This window comes from Cyprinodon variegatus, unplaced genomic scaffold, assembly GCF_000732505.1.
Source record: "Cyprinodon variegatus isolate N-32 unplaced genomic scaffold, C_variegatus-1.0 Scaffold399, whole genome shotgun sequence".
Lineage (NCBI taxonomy): Eukaryota > Metazoa > Chordata > Actinopteri > Cyprinodontiformes > Cyprinodontidae > Cyprinodon > Cyprinodon variegatus.
In genome coordinates, this window is record NW_015150852.1 from 95001 (window position 1) to 113516 (window position 18516).

General features: G+C 38.5%; 1 protein-coding gene across 1 annotated transcript in view; it reads left to right on the forward strand.

Moving 5' to 3' along the window:
* The first annotated feature begins 3802 nt into the window (after positions 1-3802).
* The window catches only part of LOC107092899 (ATP-binding cassette sub-family B member 6, mitochondrial-like), a 56112-nt gene continuing 41398 nt past the window's right edge, over positions 3803-18516 (forward strand). Inside the window, exons 1-4 of the mRNA XM_015387599.1 lie at positions 3803-3948; positions 7157-7340; positions 18181-18273; positions 18359-18435. Coding sequence (XP_015243085.1) covers positions 3826-3948; positions 7157-7340; positions 18181-18273; positions 18359-18435 — 477 coding nt within the window. The 5' untranslated portion in view covers positions 3803-3825. The remainder of the gene's footprint in view (positions 3949-7156; positions 7341-18180; positions 18274-18358; positions 18436-18516) is intronic.

Consider the following 18516-nt stretch of genomic DNA (forward strand, 5'->3'; position numbering starts at 1 on the left):
GCAGGCCATCTCTGATTATCCTTTTAGTACAAACGGCAAAAGAAAACCTTTACTAAGCCCAATAGGGAATGAGATTTAGCAAATCAAACAAACCCTTCTGAAAACCTATCACAATTTTTGCTCCACGCTTGTGTAGAAATTATTAGAGGCAACAGTCTGTACATGCAGGAGGTGTATATAGAGGACTTTCAGCTGACTTCAGCCAATCATGACAGCCACAACATCTCCTCTTTGGGTAGAAAAACAAACTGTACGTACTTAGAACATGACCAGCAGCTATTGCAGTTTTTCCCCATTATACAGAATCAGAATCAAACATACTTTAATAATCCCAGAGGGAAATTACTTTTGTTACACGCTCCAGATATACAAATACATATATATCCAGGTCCAAGAAGATATTGAAACGTATACACATATAAGCATATCACTCTATACATATATATATGTATATATATATATATATATATGCATATGTATAACTATAAATCCAAATAAAGTGATAGTGATGTGCAAAAACAGTGCAAGGAACGAATAAATACATTGAAAACACCAACATAAACATGGTATCCCATGCTCAGCATACGGGTGTACCAACCAACAAGGAAGAAAGGAAAAAAGACATTTTATGATCCACAAAGGCGAACAAGATGGGTGGATGCCGTAAAGAGACAGAGCTGGCAACCAGCTGCAACCAGCAGAATTTGCAGTGAACATTTCTTAAACAGTTAGTTGTCATGCTCAAATTATTGTTGTAGAGATTTTTTTTTCAGTTAGGCAGATGTGGAAGTCAAAAACAAGTGAAGAGTTTAATCTTTTTTCAGGCATGCAGGGTTTCCCCCAGCGTATTATAAGCCTGGAAGGCCGCCACGCTGCTTTTTCACTGTTTGGGGGAGGGGGGAGATGATTCTTTAACCAGCGTTTCGAAGCACTTCATCATGATGGGAGTCCGAGCAACAGGCTGGTACTCATTTAGCAAATAATTATACAAATCATGGTAGGTGAAGTTGGGGAAGTCTCCCAGATGGCTGACTTGAATCGATGAAAACAAGCTAGCAGGCAAGGGATGGCTTGTTTAGGGATCCTGCACTGCAACAAAGGAACTTTTTTACAAGTTTCATATTTCTGTTTTAACCCCCTATCTAAAGGTTTAATATGTAGACAATGTCGGGTTGGAAGATTAACAAATAAGGGTGACCAGATGTCCGCCTTTAGGCCGGATTTTTATTGCACTCTCTGGCGACCGGCACAGCATCCAGCCGGACACATGTTTGTCCTCCTTTAAGAAGCATGAGGCTTGAAGAGCAGATTTATTTTCAATTTAGCTGGGCTGCGTCACAATATCCAATCATAGAATGTAAAAAAAGTGCATCGACTATCTGGTCTAACAGATAATTGGATAAGAGTGGTGCCGTGTCAGATGTATATCTGCTTGTCATTGGTTACAAGTAACATGATTGGTAACAAGAAAACATGATGTTTGGGTGTAGGACTATTGCTGCACCTAAATTAACAAGAAAATAGGAGCAAACTGCTAAATGAATGAAAGTAGAAGAGAGTGAAGCATCGAGCTAGCCATTAACAGCAACTTGACAGTAACACAACAAAGTAATATCAGGTAAGAACACACAGCTCCACTGATTGGATCCAAGCAAAGTCTCAAAGCAGAGGAGGCCTGCTATAATGTAGAACAAAAAGAATCATGGATGTTCGAAGGGATCCCCAGAATCACCCATTAAAGGAAAAGTCCGGTCATATTCAGAATTTTAACTTCTGAAAGTATTTTAAATATAAAATTATTACATACTGTTCAATACATACGGTAAGTGTTTTTACTTAAGAGTAACTGCATTTGAATGTTCTTTACAGCAGGCATCCATGTTTGTCAAAGAACACTACTGCCACCTACCGGTTTATGATGTCACAGGGCCGGATCTATCAAAGGTTTGCGTGTATAAAAACGTGAGCTATTTCACTGCGCATGCTAAAAAATGTACAAACTGATCTATCAAAAGCGTGCTAAAAGGATTTGGTCTTTAAAACGTGCTAAATAGCGCCTCTTATCCATTTAGTACTTTTTCTGCAATGAATATGCAATATGGGGCGTTTACACGCAAAAGTGCGTCTTGTGGGAGGAGAACATGTAAATATATTAATTTAGCACTCGCAAAGTGATTTATCAAACCTGAAAGCAATTTTGCTAACGGTATCTGACTCTATATTTAACACGTTTCAAAAGAAGGTGCAAATGGTCTGTATGCGTAATTGCGCACACATGGCAGCGGTTATTGTCGCAAGAAGGAGACATCGAAATGAAGCAAGGAGACGCAGAGAACGCATTTTTTCACTCCGTGTGAATATTTTTGCAATGAACGAGGAAACGATCATCAAAACATGTCGTTTATCCAGCATTGCCATTTTGGAGCTGTTAGGGGAACTCCGAATGGATTTGGAGCCAGCCACAAGGAGGACCCACGCAATACCAGATATCACAAAACTCCTTACAACATTGCACTTTTTTGCATCTGGGTCATTCCAGCGTACGGTTGCAGCGAGAGCTGGGATCTCCCAATCTCGTTTTTCAGAAGTGCTGTCCTAAATGCCATTTCGCCCTGACGCCCTACCGGGGCAATGGTGAAGTCCTCTAGAAATGTTAAATCATTTTTGATTGCAGATGTGTCTAGTAGTTCCCATTGATCTTGCTTGTAAAGCGGGGAGAATGGCGCTAGGCTTACCGCACCGTGACATCACTCCCGGAAGATGTCTGGAGGGAGGTGTTACTATATTTGTGCAAAAATGGCCGCTCCCAGACTCAGTGATCTCAACGAAAATTACTATTTTTATTATTTTTTTACTTATTAACACTAAATTCATTAAATCACTGCGAATCTATTAGTTTTAGGTATAGATAATTATCCGTTGATCATTCCTCTCTGACCGGACTTTTCATTTAAGGCTAATTTCTACATGGAGGAAAAGAACCAGAGCATGTCAGATTTCTTCTTATTTTTTAGTTTCTTTGTGTTCTGTGTCTTTGTATCCCAATAAATACACCACCTCTGCAGTTACTTAATGCTGGTTTGTTGTTTTGTTTTTCCCTTGTTTCTGGCTTCCCACGTGAGTTTTCCCTGATGCAATCTTATTTTTGGTTCTCTGTATGTTGGATTTTTGTATTTCTGCCTCAGTTGCCTATTCAATCTACAAGACTCACCTCTGCCTCCTGATCTCTGCATTTGGGTCCTCAAAAACCTCCACCCAACAGTGAGAGAGAATCAAACTCCCACTAGATCACAATGCATGCAACACTTTATGATACACCTTTTCACTTTAGTTACCCTCACCAAACACATCCGCCAATTCTAGAATTGCTATATGAAGGGATGCCACTATGCCATATGTAGGGACTCGAATTGAGTTTCATTCATTTTTATTAATTCTCAAAGCTTTCTTTGCATGAAGTTTGAAAATAACCTTAAACCTAACCATCAGCACTGCATACCAAACACTTAGCTTAACCTAAAGTCAATTTATACAGCAGGCCTTAACCTAACCAGGAAAATATCCTCTCTTTGAAACAAATGGTCCTTAATATGATAGTGAAATTAAAAAAAGTGGTCCTCACTCTGATGCCATAACAGAAGCACACATCGTCCCCTTCTACGCACACACAAAGCTTTATTCCCAGCTCAAAGCAAAATGCTGACTATAACTTTTAGCTGAGAGCTAAATGGATGTTTCTCTCTGACTGCTGAAATAACACTGCTGAAAACTTGGTTGCTAACAGAGTTCCAGCTGACAGGATATTTGGAAACATTCTGCTTCTGAATGTTGTGCTGCTGTAGCAGAGGGAAAAGGTTTTATTGCAAAACAAAAACAGCTGGAGATCAAATGTCGAAGACCATCCCCAAGAACAAAGCAAGTGAAAAATCTGGAGTTGTGAATGTTGAGGTAACTTTGATTCACAGAATGCCTTTTACCGACCTGGTTATATCTATTACTTCACAGTTTACTGTACAATATGTCATTCATTAGATTTTATACTTTACTTACACATAAGGGAGCACTAGCTTATTATCATTTGACATGTTTTACAAGTCAAATAATTTTTTTCTCACACAGAACTGAAGCCCCAGCTATAGGGTTTTACTTTAGATAATGAGTAAGTTTGACACCTAGTTTCTTCCAAATTGTTGAATACCACAACTATTACACACATTGCGATTTTTATCCTGAGAGTTTTCTATTAGCTGTAAAATGGGCCGATCAACTGGACTCAGCCTTTAAAACTAAAAATACTCAGTTAAAAGAAATAAAGAGTTGTGTTGTACACTGTTTGTTTGAGAAATGTTACTATTCTTGCTATAGAAATGGATTATGTTAATTTAGTTGACAGTGTATTTTGGAGAGAGTTTGTAGAATCGAACTGACTATAAGTGAACCAATTAAATCAAATCCAACAGAATAGAATTAACATTTATTGTCCCTCAGTGATCAACCTGTAGAGACAAACAGAGAAAGCTGCAGTCAGAAAAGTTTTATCGACATGAATGAAAGTTCTTTGGAGCTCGGGCCACGGCAGAAGACTTTGATGCTGTGAATCGACATTCGCTTGGATGGGTGACCTAGAAAAGGAATCAGAGTAGTCTTTTCCCCGGAGCCCAGACACCGGTGGTGGAATAAGCCAGAGGATGGGAGAGGAGGTGAGGTGAAGGTGGGGGAAAGTTTGCTGGTGTGCTAGAGAGAGGCTAGGCCAGGAGCTAAATGAAGAGGATCTTGAAAGATGATTAGCTTCGGAGGAGTGTGGTCAGGACACTGAAAGGCTAGGCTTCGGTTAGGGACATCAGGTGAAGCCAGTAAGAGTCTTCCAAATTGAATTTTCACTTCAGCTTCATGTTTTATTTTTTGCCAGAAATGTTCTGTCTTCCCGGCCTGTGCTGTCAAGGAGGCACCTTAAGAGAGTGCTGGCCTTCCTAATTAGATCCTCTAATATAGCCTCTTTCTTAATATTGTAGATTAGCTGCTTCTTCAACATAGCATCCAGAAGATCTATTCAATTAATTTCAATATAACTAAACCATGCATACAGATTGCTTGAGAGTTTTCTCACTAATGCACACAGAGAAACACACTTTCTAAGGAGTACAGTTAGCATGCATGCAGAACATTCACAATGCTGCAGTCTCTCAGATTTATTTATATTACAGTACGGCCTTATTCTAAGTATTTTAATGTTCTGCATTTCCACAAAATCCTATCATTACTACAGCTACAAATTCTACAGCTGAAATTGAGTAAATCTGTGGTAACTTCTGAATAAGAATGATTGTGTCAAGATCAGTGGATGTTTGTAGAGGACCGAAATGCAGAGAGGAAAGGCAGAGATGGTTCCTTGCAAATTGAATGATGATGTAGATGGTAAAAGAAGCATAAATTCAGAAATAATAGGCAGTAAAATCAAGAACCAAAACAAGGAGATGCTAGGTAGAAAATACATGAAGAGAATCCAGCAAAAAGTAACTGTAGACGAGTTGTATATAGGGAGCAGATGTGGACAGAAGAGACTAGAAGAGAGCTCAGGGGAAAGGAGAGGAGCACTAGGGAGCAACAAAGAGTAATCAGGGAAATACAATAGGGCTGGAAAGAACTACTATGAAACAAAAGGGAAAAGAGACTAATGACTTTAGGGCTGGTTATACTCCCCGCCGCAGTGTGTTGCAGTGAGCTTGACGCAGACATTTTTGATTTATGCTCAATATTGAAGCGTGGTCAGCGCTATACGCTGTGGGTCTAGATATGGCCAACCTCGCTCTTCTAGCTGGTTCAACTTCACAAGTTGTTTTCCGCAATTTTGGTCATAAAAACAAAACAAGCCGGCCTCCTGTCTGCAGCACTGTCTGTGGTCAACTACAATTTGGGAGAGGTGCAGCAGAGTGGCTGCGGAGGGGGCAGGGACGTCTTTTTGTTCACTGCGACACCTATGCAAACGACCTACCTTCGAAGTATAAATCAGCCTTAAGAAACACAGAATTACCAAATGGGACAAGTAGGTGATGGGGAAGGGACTGGAGAAATGTAGATGAGTAATCTGCAATGGGAAAACACGATCTAAAGATAACAACAACAAAAAAAACACAAAAAAAGAAAAATAACAGAAATGCTGAAAAGAGAATAACTAAAATAAACACCAAGGAAGAGTAAACTTAAAACTATTTAAAAAAAATGATAAAAATTATGAACAACAACAGAGGATAACCAAAATTAAAGCAAAACTAAAAACCCAAAATGAAAACTTGTAGAGAACCAAAAGGTCCAGAGAAGCAGATATGACAGATGGACATGATTAAGAAGCATGAAGTCAAATGAAATCATTTTTCTTACCAGAACAGTTTTACAAAATGTCTAAAAGCTACTTTGTAAGGTAGCTTTTAGGGAAAAAATCAAATGCTGATGATATCAGAGAACATAAGGATGTATTATTAGATCAAATCAACCTTATCCATTTGCTTTTTTTTTTTTATTAATGTACAAAAGGTTCAGTTAGGTAAATGCTTATCTTCTAATCAAGCCAATGCAGAAGAAAGCCTTTTTCAGTCGTTGAACCCACCCGTAAACAATCTAATAAACATTTGGCAGATAGAGGTGCTTTTTTTTTTTTTTTTTTATACGTAGTCATATAAAATGTTAATGAAATGGAAAAATGTATTTAATTCAAATAGAATTTAAGAGCCATTGCCAGCAATGTGTAAGTAAATGTTTTTTTTCTCCTCTACCTCTAGAATGCAAGGAGGCATTAGCTGTGACATCAGATGTCGTGCAATGTTACAGGCAATAAAGGCTATGACAGAATTTCAACAGTAACTGATGATACCTGGTTGATGTAACTCAGTGCTTGCCATTATTTTCAGCATTTTTGTACAAAATGTATACGTTTTGAGTTATATGTTGCTGGAACTACATATGGCCGGTGTACGTTTGCTAGTGATTATTATGTCATTATACCCAAAAATAAATGCGTCATTATTGGCATTTGGTCTGGAATATGCTTCTTATTCTGAGTCCCTTTAAAACCTTATAAAGATGAGAAATTATTGTCTCAATTTGAATATTGTCCCTGTAAGGTGGCCAGCTGATATCACTTTCCCCTTTTTATCCCCAGATCAAACACTCCTCCCTCTGCTCCTCCATCTGTCTAGGCTCTGGAGGAAAGTTGGGGCTTTTGTTGCCATACATCTGGCCCAAAGGCACTGCAGCCCTGCAGGGAACCGTGCTACTTTGCATGGGCTTGTTGGCAGCAGAGCGTCTGGTCAATGTGATGGTTCCTATTTATTCCAAGAATATTGGTAAGATGCTCAACACACAAACCACTGAGATCTACATAGAGAGGATGTACATGGTTTGGTACTTTACCACAATCATGAAACTTTTACAGAGTATTCTATTTGTAAATTCTTTTTGGTTTACTCTATCTGTAATGATGGTCCAGCAGCAGCAGAGAGTCACGCTCCGCATTATTATTCTGAATGTTCACGGTGCAGCCTAAGGAAGGATTATATGTGCATTATTATGAATCTCTAGAATTTTGTTTCACTCACATGTCAGTTAAATCGTCTTTAATCCTCAGTCTCTCTTAGTTTTCAATTGATTAGTATAATAGCAGGTACACAGTAAATGTTGCAGTGTTAAAGTAAAACTCTAGAGTACATTTGGTCCGTCTCTGAATTAGTGTTTGACCAAATACTCTCAAAAGTGTTACTTTAACACTCAAAGGGTTACTTTAACACTGCAATATTTACTGTGTATTGTTTGCAAAGACAACAATTCTTCAGAATTTAAAATTATTTGGTTATGCAATCCATTACTACTTCCTAAGTCTGTCAATGACCAAAATAGACATAAAGAGCACACAGAATACCTAAAAACTGTTTTGGACGTGCAGTACTCTGGTTATTGTCATACGTGAGTACTTAAGCAATTCTGGCCAATTTTATTAAATTATGGAAAAAGGCTCGAAATCAGTTCCTAAATTAAAATCTTGAAATTTATTTGAAATATTTTTAGTTGTCATTATTGTTGTTTAAACAATTGTACTTTAAGTTGTGCCATAAATTCAATTGTACAATATAGTGACAATCTTTTGATCACTGTTAAATGGTATTGGGATAAGCTAAGCAAAGCAGTTGTTTTACTTGTCAAACCGCTAATTTGTTTGGTTCAAATATCTCAAAAATGTAAACTCCAGCAATAATATATTTTAGCGCACTGATGCAAGACAGCAAGTGTGGAAAGGGGCCGACTCTGCATGGTTCCCTATTACACAGGACATGCGTAAAGGCAAGTATATTTGTATAGCACGATTCAGTGCAAAGACATTTTTAAGGCTTTACATGAATTAAACAGTATAATCTGTGCTTAAGGGAACAAGTAGATATTGAAAAGAAGGTTTCCTAAATGGAGCCTTGGGGATCCCCACATTAAATTTTTTTTGTCACTGATTTAAAGTTTCCTGTTGACAAACTAGTCCTTGTCATACAAGTAGGATTTAAACCAGTCATGTGCTCTACAGAAGTTTAAAAGTCTTCTGAAGAGGATGATCACTGTTATTCATAATGTTCTTCACTTTATGGAGAATTCTACTTTGTGGAATAGTCTCCAGAGGTTCTAGAGGAGTTCCTAGAACAGAGTAGCCCTTCTTAATTAGCTTGATGAGCTTTTTCATTGGCTCTAGCACTGTTACCCCAGCAGAGGATGGCAGAAGAGATGACCGATGAAGATTCTCAGTTATCCAGGTCATAGTTATTCCAAAAAAGTTAAAAAAGAGATCACATTCTCCACAGTCAGTACCTCCACAACAGATTTATAGAAGATATGTAGCATCTTGCTGCAAACGCTGAAGGACCTAAGATTCCTTGGGAAGTACAATCTGCTTCTTGTGGACGGCTTCACAGTTGTTTCTCAAGTCTAATTTGTTGTCCAGGTGAACACCAAGGTATGCTCCTCAACCACCTCCTTTTCTTCTCCTTTGATGTTAATAGAATTAAACTTGTTTCTGTTTCTCCTGAAATCTACAATCTACAATTTTTTTCCCACATCATGCCACAAAGCTGTTCACCAGCTCCCTTTACTCAGCTTCTTGTCCATCTTCGATGCACCCAATGACTGCAGAGTCATCCAAGTATTTCTGCAGATGACAGGACTCTCTCTAGTACTGGAAGCCAGAGGTGTACAGAGTAACAATGAATGGTGAGAGTACCATCCTCTGTAGTGTTACTGTGCTGCTGACTGCTTGATTAGACAGCTGTCCCTTTAGTCTAACAAACTGTGGTTTGTTTATCATGTAGACTTTGATCCAAAAAAATGTTGATGCTTCTACCTGAGTCTCTGGAGTTCTCAAAAACCAAGTCAGGCTGAATTGTATTAAATGCACTAGAGAAATTAAAGAACATGATCCTGCCTTGTCTAAATGAGGTTTGTTGAAGCAGGTCTATGGCGGCAGTGGCAGCTGGGGGAGTTTTGTCCTGGGGGGGCTATAAATTCAAAATAGACATATACTGTACCAGAAACCAATCACATGTATACTAAGTTATCACACCAGTAAATTTCTGTGAATGCCAACAACAACAAAAAAAAACTTTATAAAAACTTTATTATAATAATTTTGGCCTTCTGAGGCTTTGTGAAGGCAAATCTGTGTTTTGCATGGTTCGATATGGTGTCACAAACTTAAAAAAATTATGTATCAGTTTTATAATGGAGACGTTATTAGTCAGTTTTATATTGTTTTTATATATAAAAAGAAAAATTAATTTTCTAAGAATGTGTTTATTTAAGAGCAACTAGGCAAATTAACAAACACCTAGAAAAAGTACACTATATTATATTATTTTCCATGTGAATCCCAGATTGTTCCTTCTTCTTTGCCTTTTCTAAAAAGTGCTTTAAGTCAGTCCTACCTGCCTTTATGCATGCTGGGTCGGATCCTGACATTTGAAAAAGGAGGCAGGAAAGCAGAATAAAACCGGGCGTATACAGTATGATATTTTCAGTCCGGACATCAGGGACTGGGATCATCTCTTCATCTTACCTTGGAAGGGCGAGTCTGGGGCCACCCACACTAGCTGTTAAGCATTTTTCGTCTTGAAGAAGCTTTTTAAATCCTTTGTAAATACATGAGCATGCCCATGCATACCCTTTTTTAAACAGTCTTTTCTGATAAAAATAATTTGGAGGTGTGGTTTCTAATAAAATTGGCATGTTACTATTTTCATCTAACCATGTCTCTCTTAGAGTCATAAAATTGAGATTTTCGTGAGTAATTAAGTTGATTAAAAAATATTATGACAGAGATCTTATGTTTAGTAAAGCCAGTTTAATTACCCTGGTTGATATTTTCTCTCTAGCTGGTTAAGATCAACAATGTATAGTTTTCAGTTTGGCTAGTTTACCACGGTTTAATCATTTCTAAAACATTTTAAAACAGAGATTTTACATTTATCTTTCTTTTTGGGCCCCAGTTTTGCCTGGAGAGAATCACTTCTGATAAAGTGGTAACTTTATCAGAAGTGATTCTCTGTAACCCAAAGTATATGAGAGAAAGCTAATTTCAAAGTCCTAGAGGAGGTGAGGAGGGGTTTGGGGGGTCTGGGGAAGGTTTTAAGTTTTCATATTGATGGGAAATATTTAGCTGGAGTGATGGGCTGGATACAGGATACTGCGCTATGGAGTGGTTTTGGAAGGGCAAGAGGAGAGGAGTTAAGTGTTCTGGTGAGGTTGGACGATTGCAAGAGTCCAAGAGGAGGCGACTGTGCTGCACATCTCTTACAAATGGAGCCTAATCCTTTCCATTACCTTAATGATGATTTTGGCTGACATTATCTTTTCTTCATTCCATTGTTGTTCCTGGTCCAAGGCCTAAGCAGTGTGATGTTTATTATCACGGAGACAATCAGTTTTTCATTCACATCATATACCGTACTTTGTTTAGGGAATAGAAAATGTTAGAAACCCAAAGCGTTGCACCTGACCTATTGTGGTAAAATCCATACCTCTTGAAGAGTTCTGCTCGAAAATATTAAAGTTTTCAATAAAGTTAACTTATCTCACAAGAGCAGTCTTGTTTAGCTTCAGATCGTAAACACAGCTGTAGATTTCATCTCCTGCAAAGGACTTCCTACAGGTCCACTTAAGATCATTTTAAAATGTATCAGTTTCACAGCAATAAGTGCACAAATCAGGACTTTAATATTGCTGACTACCTCTTAGCATTATCATTTAGTTCTCCAATGTGAATAGCAATATTCCTCATGGTTAGATGTAATTCTCTGATCTGTGATACCCTCTTTGAGATTCCAGCACGTCATAGTCGTCATTAGTTCTGTTTCCTCGTGCTAGAACAATATATTTTTGTCTCCATCATCAGTTACTAATTTTATGTTTAGCAGATGGTTTGTTGATGCTGTTTGGGAGAGAATTTAACGTTCTCATTCCTTTGTCTGTTGTGTGAAAACGGGCTGTACTCCTTAGGGTCGTAAGAGTAAGTAGCAAACCTGTTTTTAATGGACTCCCAATATTCTGAGTAATCTCAGTGGGTCCTTCCTTATCCTTTGTTATGGGAACAAACATCTTTTTTCACCTGTTTTTACTTGGAGTACAAGACATATTTTTAATCTGAAGTCTTGGCCAGGTTTTATCATCTAGATGCAACATTCACCCTGTCAAGGGTATTTTCAAATCTGGGTTGAATTGTTTGTTCTTCGGTTTTGCCCCCAGAGTTTCCCAGCGAGGGGTGCTGGTCTGGTTATTGTCATTAGAATCAGTTCTGTGTTTGTTGCACTGTGTTTGTTGGACTGGTTAGTTGTTGCTACAATATTTGGATGTTTAAAATTGCTGGTGGGGTTATCTCAGGATTTAGAGTCCCCGTAACCAGCATTTACCTCCACATTCACTTGCAGTCAGTTCAATTTCACATCCATGACTTATTTTTTTCAGGAGAAGCTTGTCCTCAGTGGTGAAGGAAGCCATCTTGTTCTGACGTGGCCAAGTCCTTTTCTCAGATGTGATTAAAATAACATGAACATGTTTGACAAGTATTCTAGCAAGACCATCCTTGAAAAGTTTAGTTTTGTACAACTGACTAAGAGATAAGAAGGTAGAAGTAAGAATGATACAAGCAAGCAGGGAGCAAGTGTGAGATCTGTCTGAGCAAGCAAAAATCTGTTTAGGGTAAGTCAAATATTTTAAAAAGTTATAGTTAGTCAGTCTAGTTAGTTAGTTCACAGAAAGGTAACAGATTAATGACCTTTACTAAAAGAAGATATGTAAATTCAGACTTACTGAGAAAGAAAAAACAATTGTTATAGGGAAAGGGATGCAGTGGTTGGTGAGGTCTCCCCAGGCCTCTTCCTACCCATAGAGATCTATTTGTTTCACAAGGCATTAATCCATAAGTCTCCTTTCAGAGAAAGCCTTGACAAATTTTTCTTTAGCTGCTGTTTCCTTTCAATGAAACAGACATTTCATATTTGGATCAAAATAGGAGAAATGGTGTATGAAGAAAAAGGCTGAGAGCTCTATCTTGATGAGTTTGTCTGTGTGGGTGTGTGTGTCTGTGTGTATATGAGGTTGTTGCTAGTGTGTGCTGAAGGTTCTTAGTGAGGTCACCCATCCTGCCAGTCATGCTTAGCCAGCATTAGACTCCTTTTTGTGGAGTTAACACACCAGTACAACAGGGTTTTTGTCTCAAGGTCTCTGACTTCAGGACATGAAGCCAGAGAACTGAAAATACCCCCCACTGGAAACTTTGAATATAGATGAAGGACTTTTGTTTTTATCTATACCCCTCTATCTTCATATCGCCAACTTCTTTTATCAGTGTGTCTAGTCCGTTTATCTGTCTTCTTTTTCCATATTAAGTCTTTTCATTTCTTTTTCTCAATGTGATTCCCAGCACTGGTACGAAATGGTAATGAGTGTGAATAAAACTCTATCAATAGAGCAGAACAGAGTTACTATGTGTCTGAGCAGTTTTATTTCACAAGAAATGGCTTTGGTTTGTTTATGGAAAATTTACAGAATCCAGATTAAAATGTGAATAGTTCAGCCTAAATCCTTCAGTACAATTCGTCTTTTGTTACATTGCTTTACATTGGTTAGCAAAGGTTATTGCCTTTTGTTGTCTTGCTTTGTTAGTCTTAAGCCACATTTACACTACCCTTCTGAAACCATGCCGAGATCGGTCCAAGCAAAAGCAAACAAAGATAACTGTTGAGTGTAAATGGTACGGAGAACGGAAGTGGACCGTGCCAGACACAACCAATCCACGCTAGCATGGTACTAGTTCATCAGTATGGCTCGGACTGGGTTCAGTTCTGGCACAGTTCTCAGATAACAAAGAGTGCATGAGCAGACCGCATCATCTCCTTACAGTCAGCCTCATCAGTGATTATGCTGCTTGACAGTGTGATGAACATCAACGTCTGTCGTTGTTCCCTGCGTCTGTAAGCCCTGATTAGACTATCGTTTGTCGTATCCACTGCCCAAAAGCAGACTCTGCCAAAGCAATTCACCAAAGGGTGCCTTATTTGCCTGACTCTCCACAGACTTCCTGAATGTTATGGGCACTGCCATGTTGGTTTGCTTGTTTCCCTCTAGAGCATTAGTACCGTAGATAGCCACTAGGAGGCCAGGAACCATGCTAGTGTTGTGTGTAAACGGTCGTAAGGAACAGAGCTCTGCACTGTTAACTGATCCATGCTTGGCACCGATCGGTTTTCAGAGGGTATTGTAAAGGGGGCTTTAGTAGGACGGTGATGATCAAGCTTTTGTGTTGCATATCAGGGTCTCCATAACCCCCTTTCATTGGCTCCACTTGGTCCGATTTATTCCTCTTTGCGCACTTTGTGAGCATTTCCATCATGTATTTACTGTACAGGTTTTGGCATTTTTTTTTATCCCTGCTCATAAGTAGGTATGATCGGACCTGAATAGGTACTAACTGTGATGTTAACAGACCTATGTTCACTGCCATTGCTGTGGTTAAACTAAGAAGTTGAGTAACTTTGAAGCTATGCTGAGCTCTTCTGTATACCCTGTTTTTGTTCTTGTAGTTCATCTCTTAAACACTAATATTGAGCTGATTAAGACTTTTGCAAGTTTTGTCCAAGAAACATCCAGAGACCTTCTGATATTTTGGTTTATGACTCAGCCCATTTAGTATTTTCATGCATATAAAAAAAAGAAAAAAGACAAATGAAGGTGGAATTTGAATGTGGGTCAATAGTTGAAGAGGACATCTCAATCAGTCAGTTACCTATTAATGTAAGGTGTGACAAGAGCCTCGGATGCCAAAGACGATTTTCTGCTACACAGAACAGAATCCCCAACATTTCCATTCACATGTAGAACTGGGTTTTCTGCTCTAAAATCTTCTCTATGGCAATAAGTCCTGCTCTTACACAAGTCTCTAATGTATAATTTAAAATAAAAATGTTACGATTACCAAATTGTTTGTTTAAGTTTTATTGAGTGCAGCAGAACCCATGTAGAACCCTGAGAGGGACGGCAGGTAAAATCATTTCTTTTTGATGCCTTTCAGTCACATTCTAGCCTTGACAGCACTAAAGAAATACTTTGATTATGCAAAAACATTAGCATGTGGAGGAGTTTGCTTCCTTATTATTTAAAATGCACTTTTGCTTTTGTCAGATAGGTCATCATCTCATCTTTAGGTTTTAATATAAAAGCTATAATGAAAGTACTCTCTTCTGCAAAATTTACAACCCAAATTCAAAATCTAGAACCTCTTGAGCAGGCCTCTCAAACTCAAATCCTTCAGGGCTGTTATCCTGCAACTTTTAATTCAGTTCAATTCAATCTATATATTTAGCTCCAACTAGTATTCATAACACAGTTCATTTCAAGGCACTTTACAGAAACAATACAAAAAAATCTCCAGTCAGATTAGTAAAAATTTTCTTTCGAAGGAAAACAAGCTGATTTCCTTAAAGTCATTGACTTCCAGGCAATGCTCCTCCTTGATGTGCTTGTGGTGATGATATTAGCTTGCATTGTATCATTCACTCTAAAGCAATCCCCCCACACCAAGCATGCATGCAAAGCACTTAAGAGGAAATCTCCCTTTAATAAGGAAGAAACCCTCAAGAAGAGAGGTTTTAGATGTGTCCCTTGCTCTACACACCCAAATCAAATGACTAATAGTAACTAGCAGTTTAGCTCTGCTAATGAACCCATACTGGAATAAAGTGTGTTCAAGCAGAGACATTTCTAAATATGGTTGGACACTGGCCCTTCAGAATCTAAGCCCAAGCTTAGACTGGCATCCTACTTAAACACTTAGATCACTTTGTGTTCTCCAAACTGACAGCTGTCCCAGCATGCACTGCAGCAGTAGAGCTTTCAGAGTATTAAGATAAAAATTCATTTTTTTCTTGCCGTTGTTTCACAATAGTACATTTTAAGATAATTTGAGGCAAGAGCACACATGCTATCCGATTTTGTGTCTGATCTAAGAGAAACTCATGTCGGAGGAAGTCGTGGCGTGTAGGGCTAATTGAAAGTCAATGGGGATGATCAAACCCAACACAATTTTACACAAGGGTTCTCCGTAGGTCCTACCGAGTTAGACCCCAGGCCCATTTTAGTCAGACTATGCAGTAATCAGCAGCAGTTTCATGGGTCTGACAAGAACAGAGACACGGTTATAAAGTAAAACACATCTGCTTTGGGGGAAAATGCAAAATTAAATCTGTTAATCACACGGGGTTTTGGAGTCACACATCTTGTATATAGTAAGTGGGACAGACTCGTGCAAAAACACATGAATGAGACATAAAAAAAAAAAGACGAGGGCCAGACAGAGCAGGTAAGCATGGCGCATCTCTCTCACCTCTTTATGAAAAAAGGGAGAAAAACTTGAATAAACTTCACAGATCTCTCTCTGAGAATCCCCCGTCTGCCTCAGTCAGCATGGAAAAAGTCCTACAGCATTTATGTTTCTTTTCTTTAGATATGGATCTCATTGCGTTTTTAATATAGGCATATGAACATTCTCTATCTGTTCTGGTTTGAGATGCTGCACAGACTCGTTAAGTGGGGTTTTTGTTTTATAGCTTTTTTTCATAACTTTTCATAATATGTCAGAGTAAAAGTGGGAAATTGTTTTCATTTGTGTGGCACAGAGACAGAAGTAGAAAACGATCTGTGCAGATGTGCCCATGCTGCCCAGTCAGAGCCTCTCTATATGTGAGACAGTGTGACAGAAAAAAAAAATCTGAACGGAGCCCAAAAAGACGTATGCAACCAGATGCAACCGGAGTGTTCAGTCTTTTATACTTTTAAGCTTTGCTGTATTGGCCCATTTACTGATTTACTGCATAGTAAAAAGAAGTTCACATGTTGAGAGGACCGTGGCAAGAAGTGGTGCTCAGAGGCCAACCATAGCCAGGGCTATTATTAGCCTTTCTGCAGCAGCCTTCTCTCGGCAAAGTGTTTTTTTTTTTGGCCAAACTTTCATTTTATTTGTGTTTAATCTTTCTTTGTTAATCATTATTCCCCAACTAAATGAAAAAGTAATAATTTATCATAATCTAGAGACTACTAATAACAGCAGTAGAAATGCAGCTTCAGACAAGCTTTGAATATTGTGATTTCAAGAGCATGATTATGTTCCAGTTGACCCAGATTTATTTTGCAAGCTCCCGTTCTCCCGAGTCCATACTTTACTCGCCTTCCTGTGAATTGAGAAATGGCCATTGTCTTTTAATGTGTGCTGTAAATTGGTGAAATTGCCCCAATGAGCAACATGTCCTCATGACAGACAGATTGATTATATCTTTTTCTATCTAGGAACCCCAGCTGGTTGCATCCAGTTAATGACTTTGCATGATTTTCTCCCTAATAGATGAGAAAAGAGAGATGGTCGATGTCCGCTTGCATTGTGTTGTTGCAACAATCCCTAACATGAAGCATGCTTGGAGGCACAGTGTAGAGGAAATACTCCCTTTTACCCCAAAAAAACCTAAAGCAGATCAGAAGCAGGCTCAGTTAGAGTGGCCTTCTGCTAATTCTGACAAGGGCTTCAAGAACACAGAAGAAGACATACAGAAGAGATATAAATACTTTATAATAGTAAACTTACTTCATAGGTAGTTGTAAAAGACACAATTAAGCAAACAATATCTGAGAAGGTTTTTATGTCAAAGAGATTAAAGAGAGTGCATCCAGTTAATCACAGTAAAAGCTGAGCCCATGTGTGTGCTCCACTCTATATGTTACTATACCTACTAAAGCTGTAGCTGAGTGTGCGCAGAAGAGGAATGACGCATGTTACGCAAGTCGGTGTGAGATTTACAAACTGCACACATGCTCCACTGCGGATTTAGACTAGTTACTGTGTGCTCAGGTCGCTGGCACAAAAAATATGTCATATTTATCTAAGGGCTACTTATTGGATCCCCCTACTAGATTTCTATACAATGCATAGCCTGCAAGACAAGGAACCCTCAAGTTAGGACTGTATAAGGGCCATTTTAGGCATTCCCCTTTAAAATATGGAATGAGTCACTCTAGATCAGGGGTCACCAACCTTTTTAAGGCTGAGGGCTACTTCATGGCTACCGAGTCATAGGAAGGGCTACCAATACTGACCTATGAACTGAAAGGGATCAGTGTTCACCTACAGTAAATATCATCCATAAAAACTCATTTTTATTCTTTTATTAATTTATAATTTTCTTTTCAATATTGTCATTTTGAAACCACTGAAATATGATGAAATAGTTAACATGATGAAATAATACATAAATGATTAAAAAGAAGAGCAACAGAATAAAAAAGTAATTAAACTTAACCCACTGAGTGAGTTGTTCTGTTTTCAGAAGACGAAGAGAGCACCAAATGTGGTCCTTGAGGGCCTCTTGGTGCCCGCGGGCACCGCGTTGGTGACCCCTGCTCTAGATAAAACAAAAAATGTAAATCTTAATTAAATGCAAATATACAAAAACTTTCCTGTTGTGAAAATGGAAAAATATCCCCAATTATGACAGGTTTTATCTATAGGTTGGCCTTTCTGTAGCCAAGAGTAGGTTTCTATCTTTTTATTCCTTAAAGCATCCAAGTGTTATTTGATTCTGTGGAGATACAATGTTTGTATGTTTGTGTTTACAGTGAATGAGCTCTCCGCAGGAGGTCCCTGGACTTCATTAATTTCAACTGTCTGTATCTTCACACTGCTGAAGTTTCTACAAGGAGGAGGTGCAGGTGAGTGTGAGTCGAAGCTATAAGAATTAATAAAAAATTATGAGCAAAAGACTGTTTCAAAAATGACTTTTTGTTGTTCTTGCAGGTACTTCTGGTTTCATTAGCAACCTGCGTCAATTCCTATGGATAAAAGTTCAACAGTTTACCAGCAGAGGTGTTCAGGTGACCCTTTTCTTCTGGGTTCCTCTCACTGGAAAAACGATCTCAAAATGAGTACAAATGTCTTAAATTAAGTGTATTTAC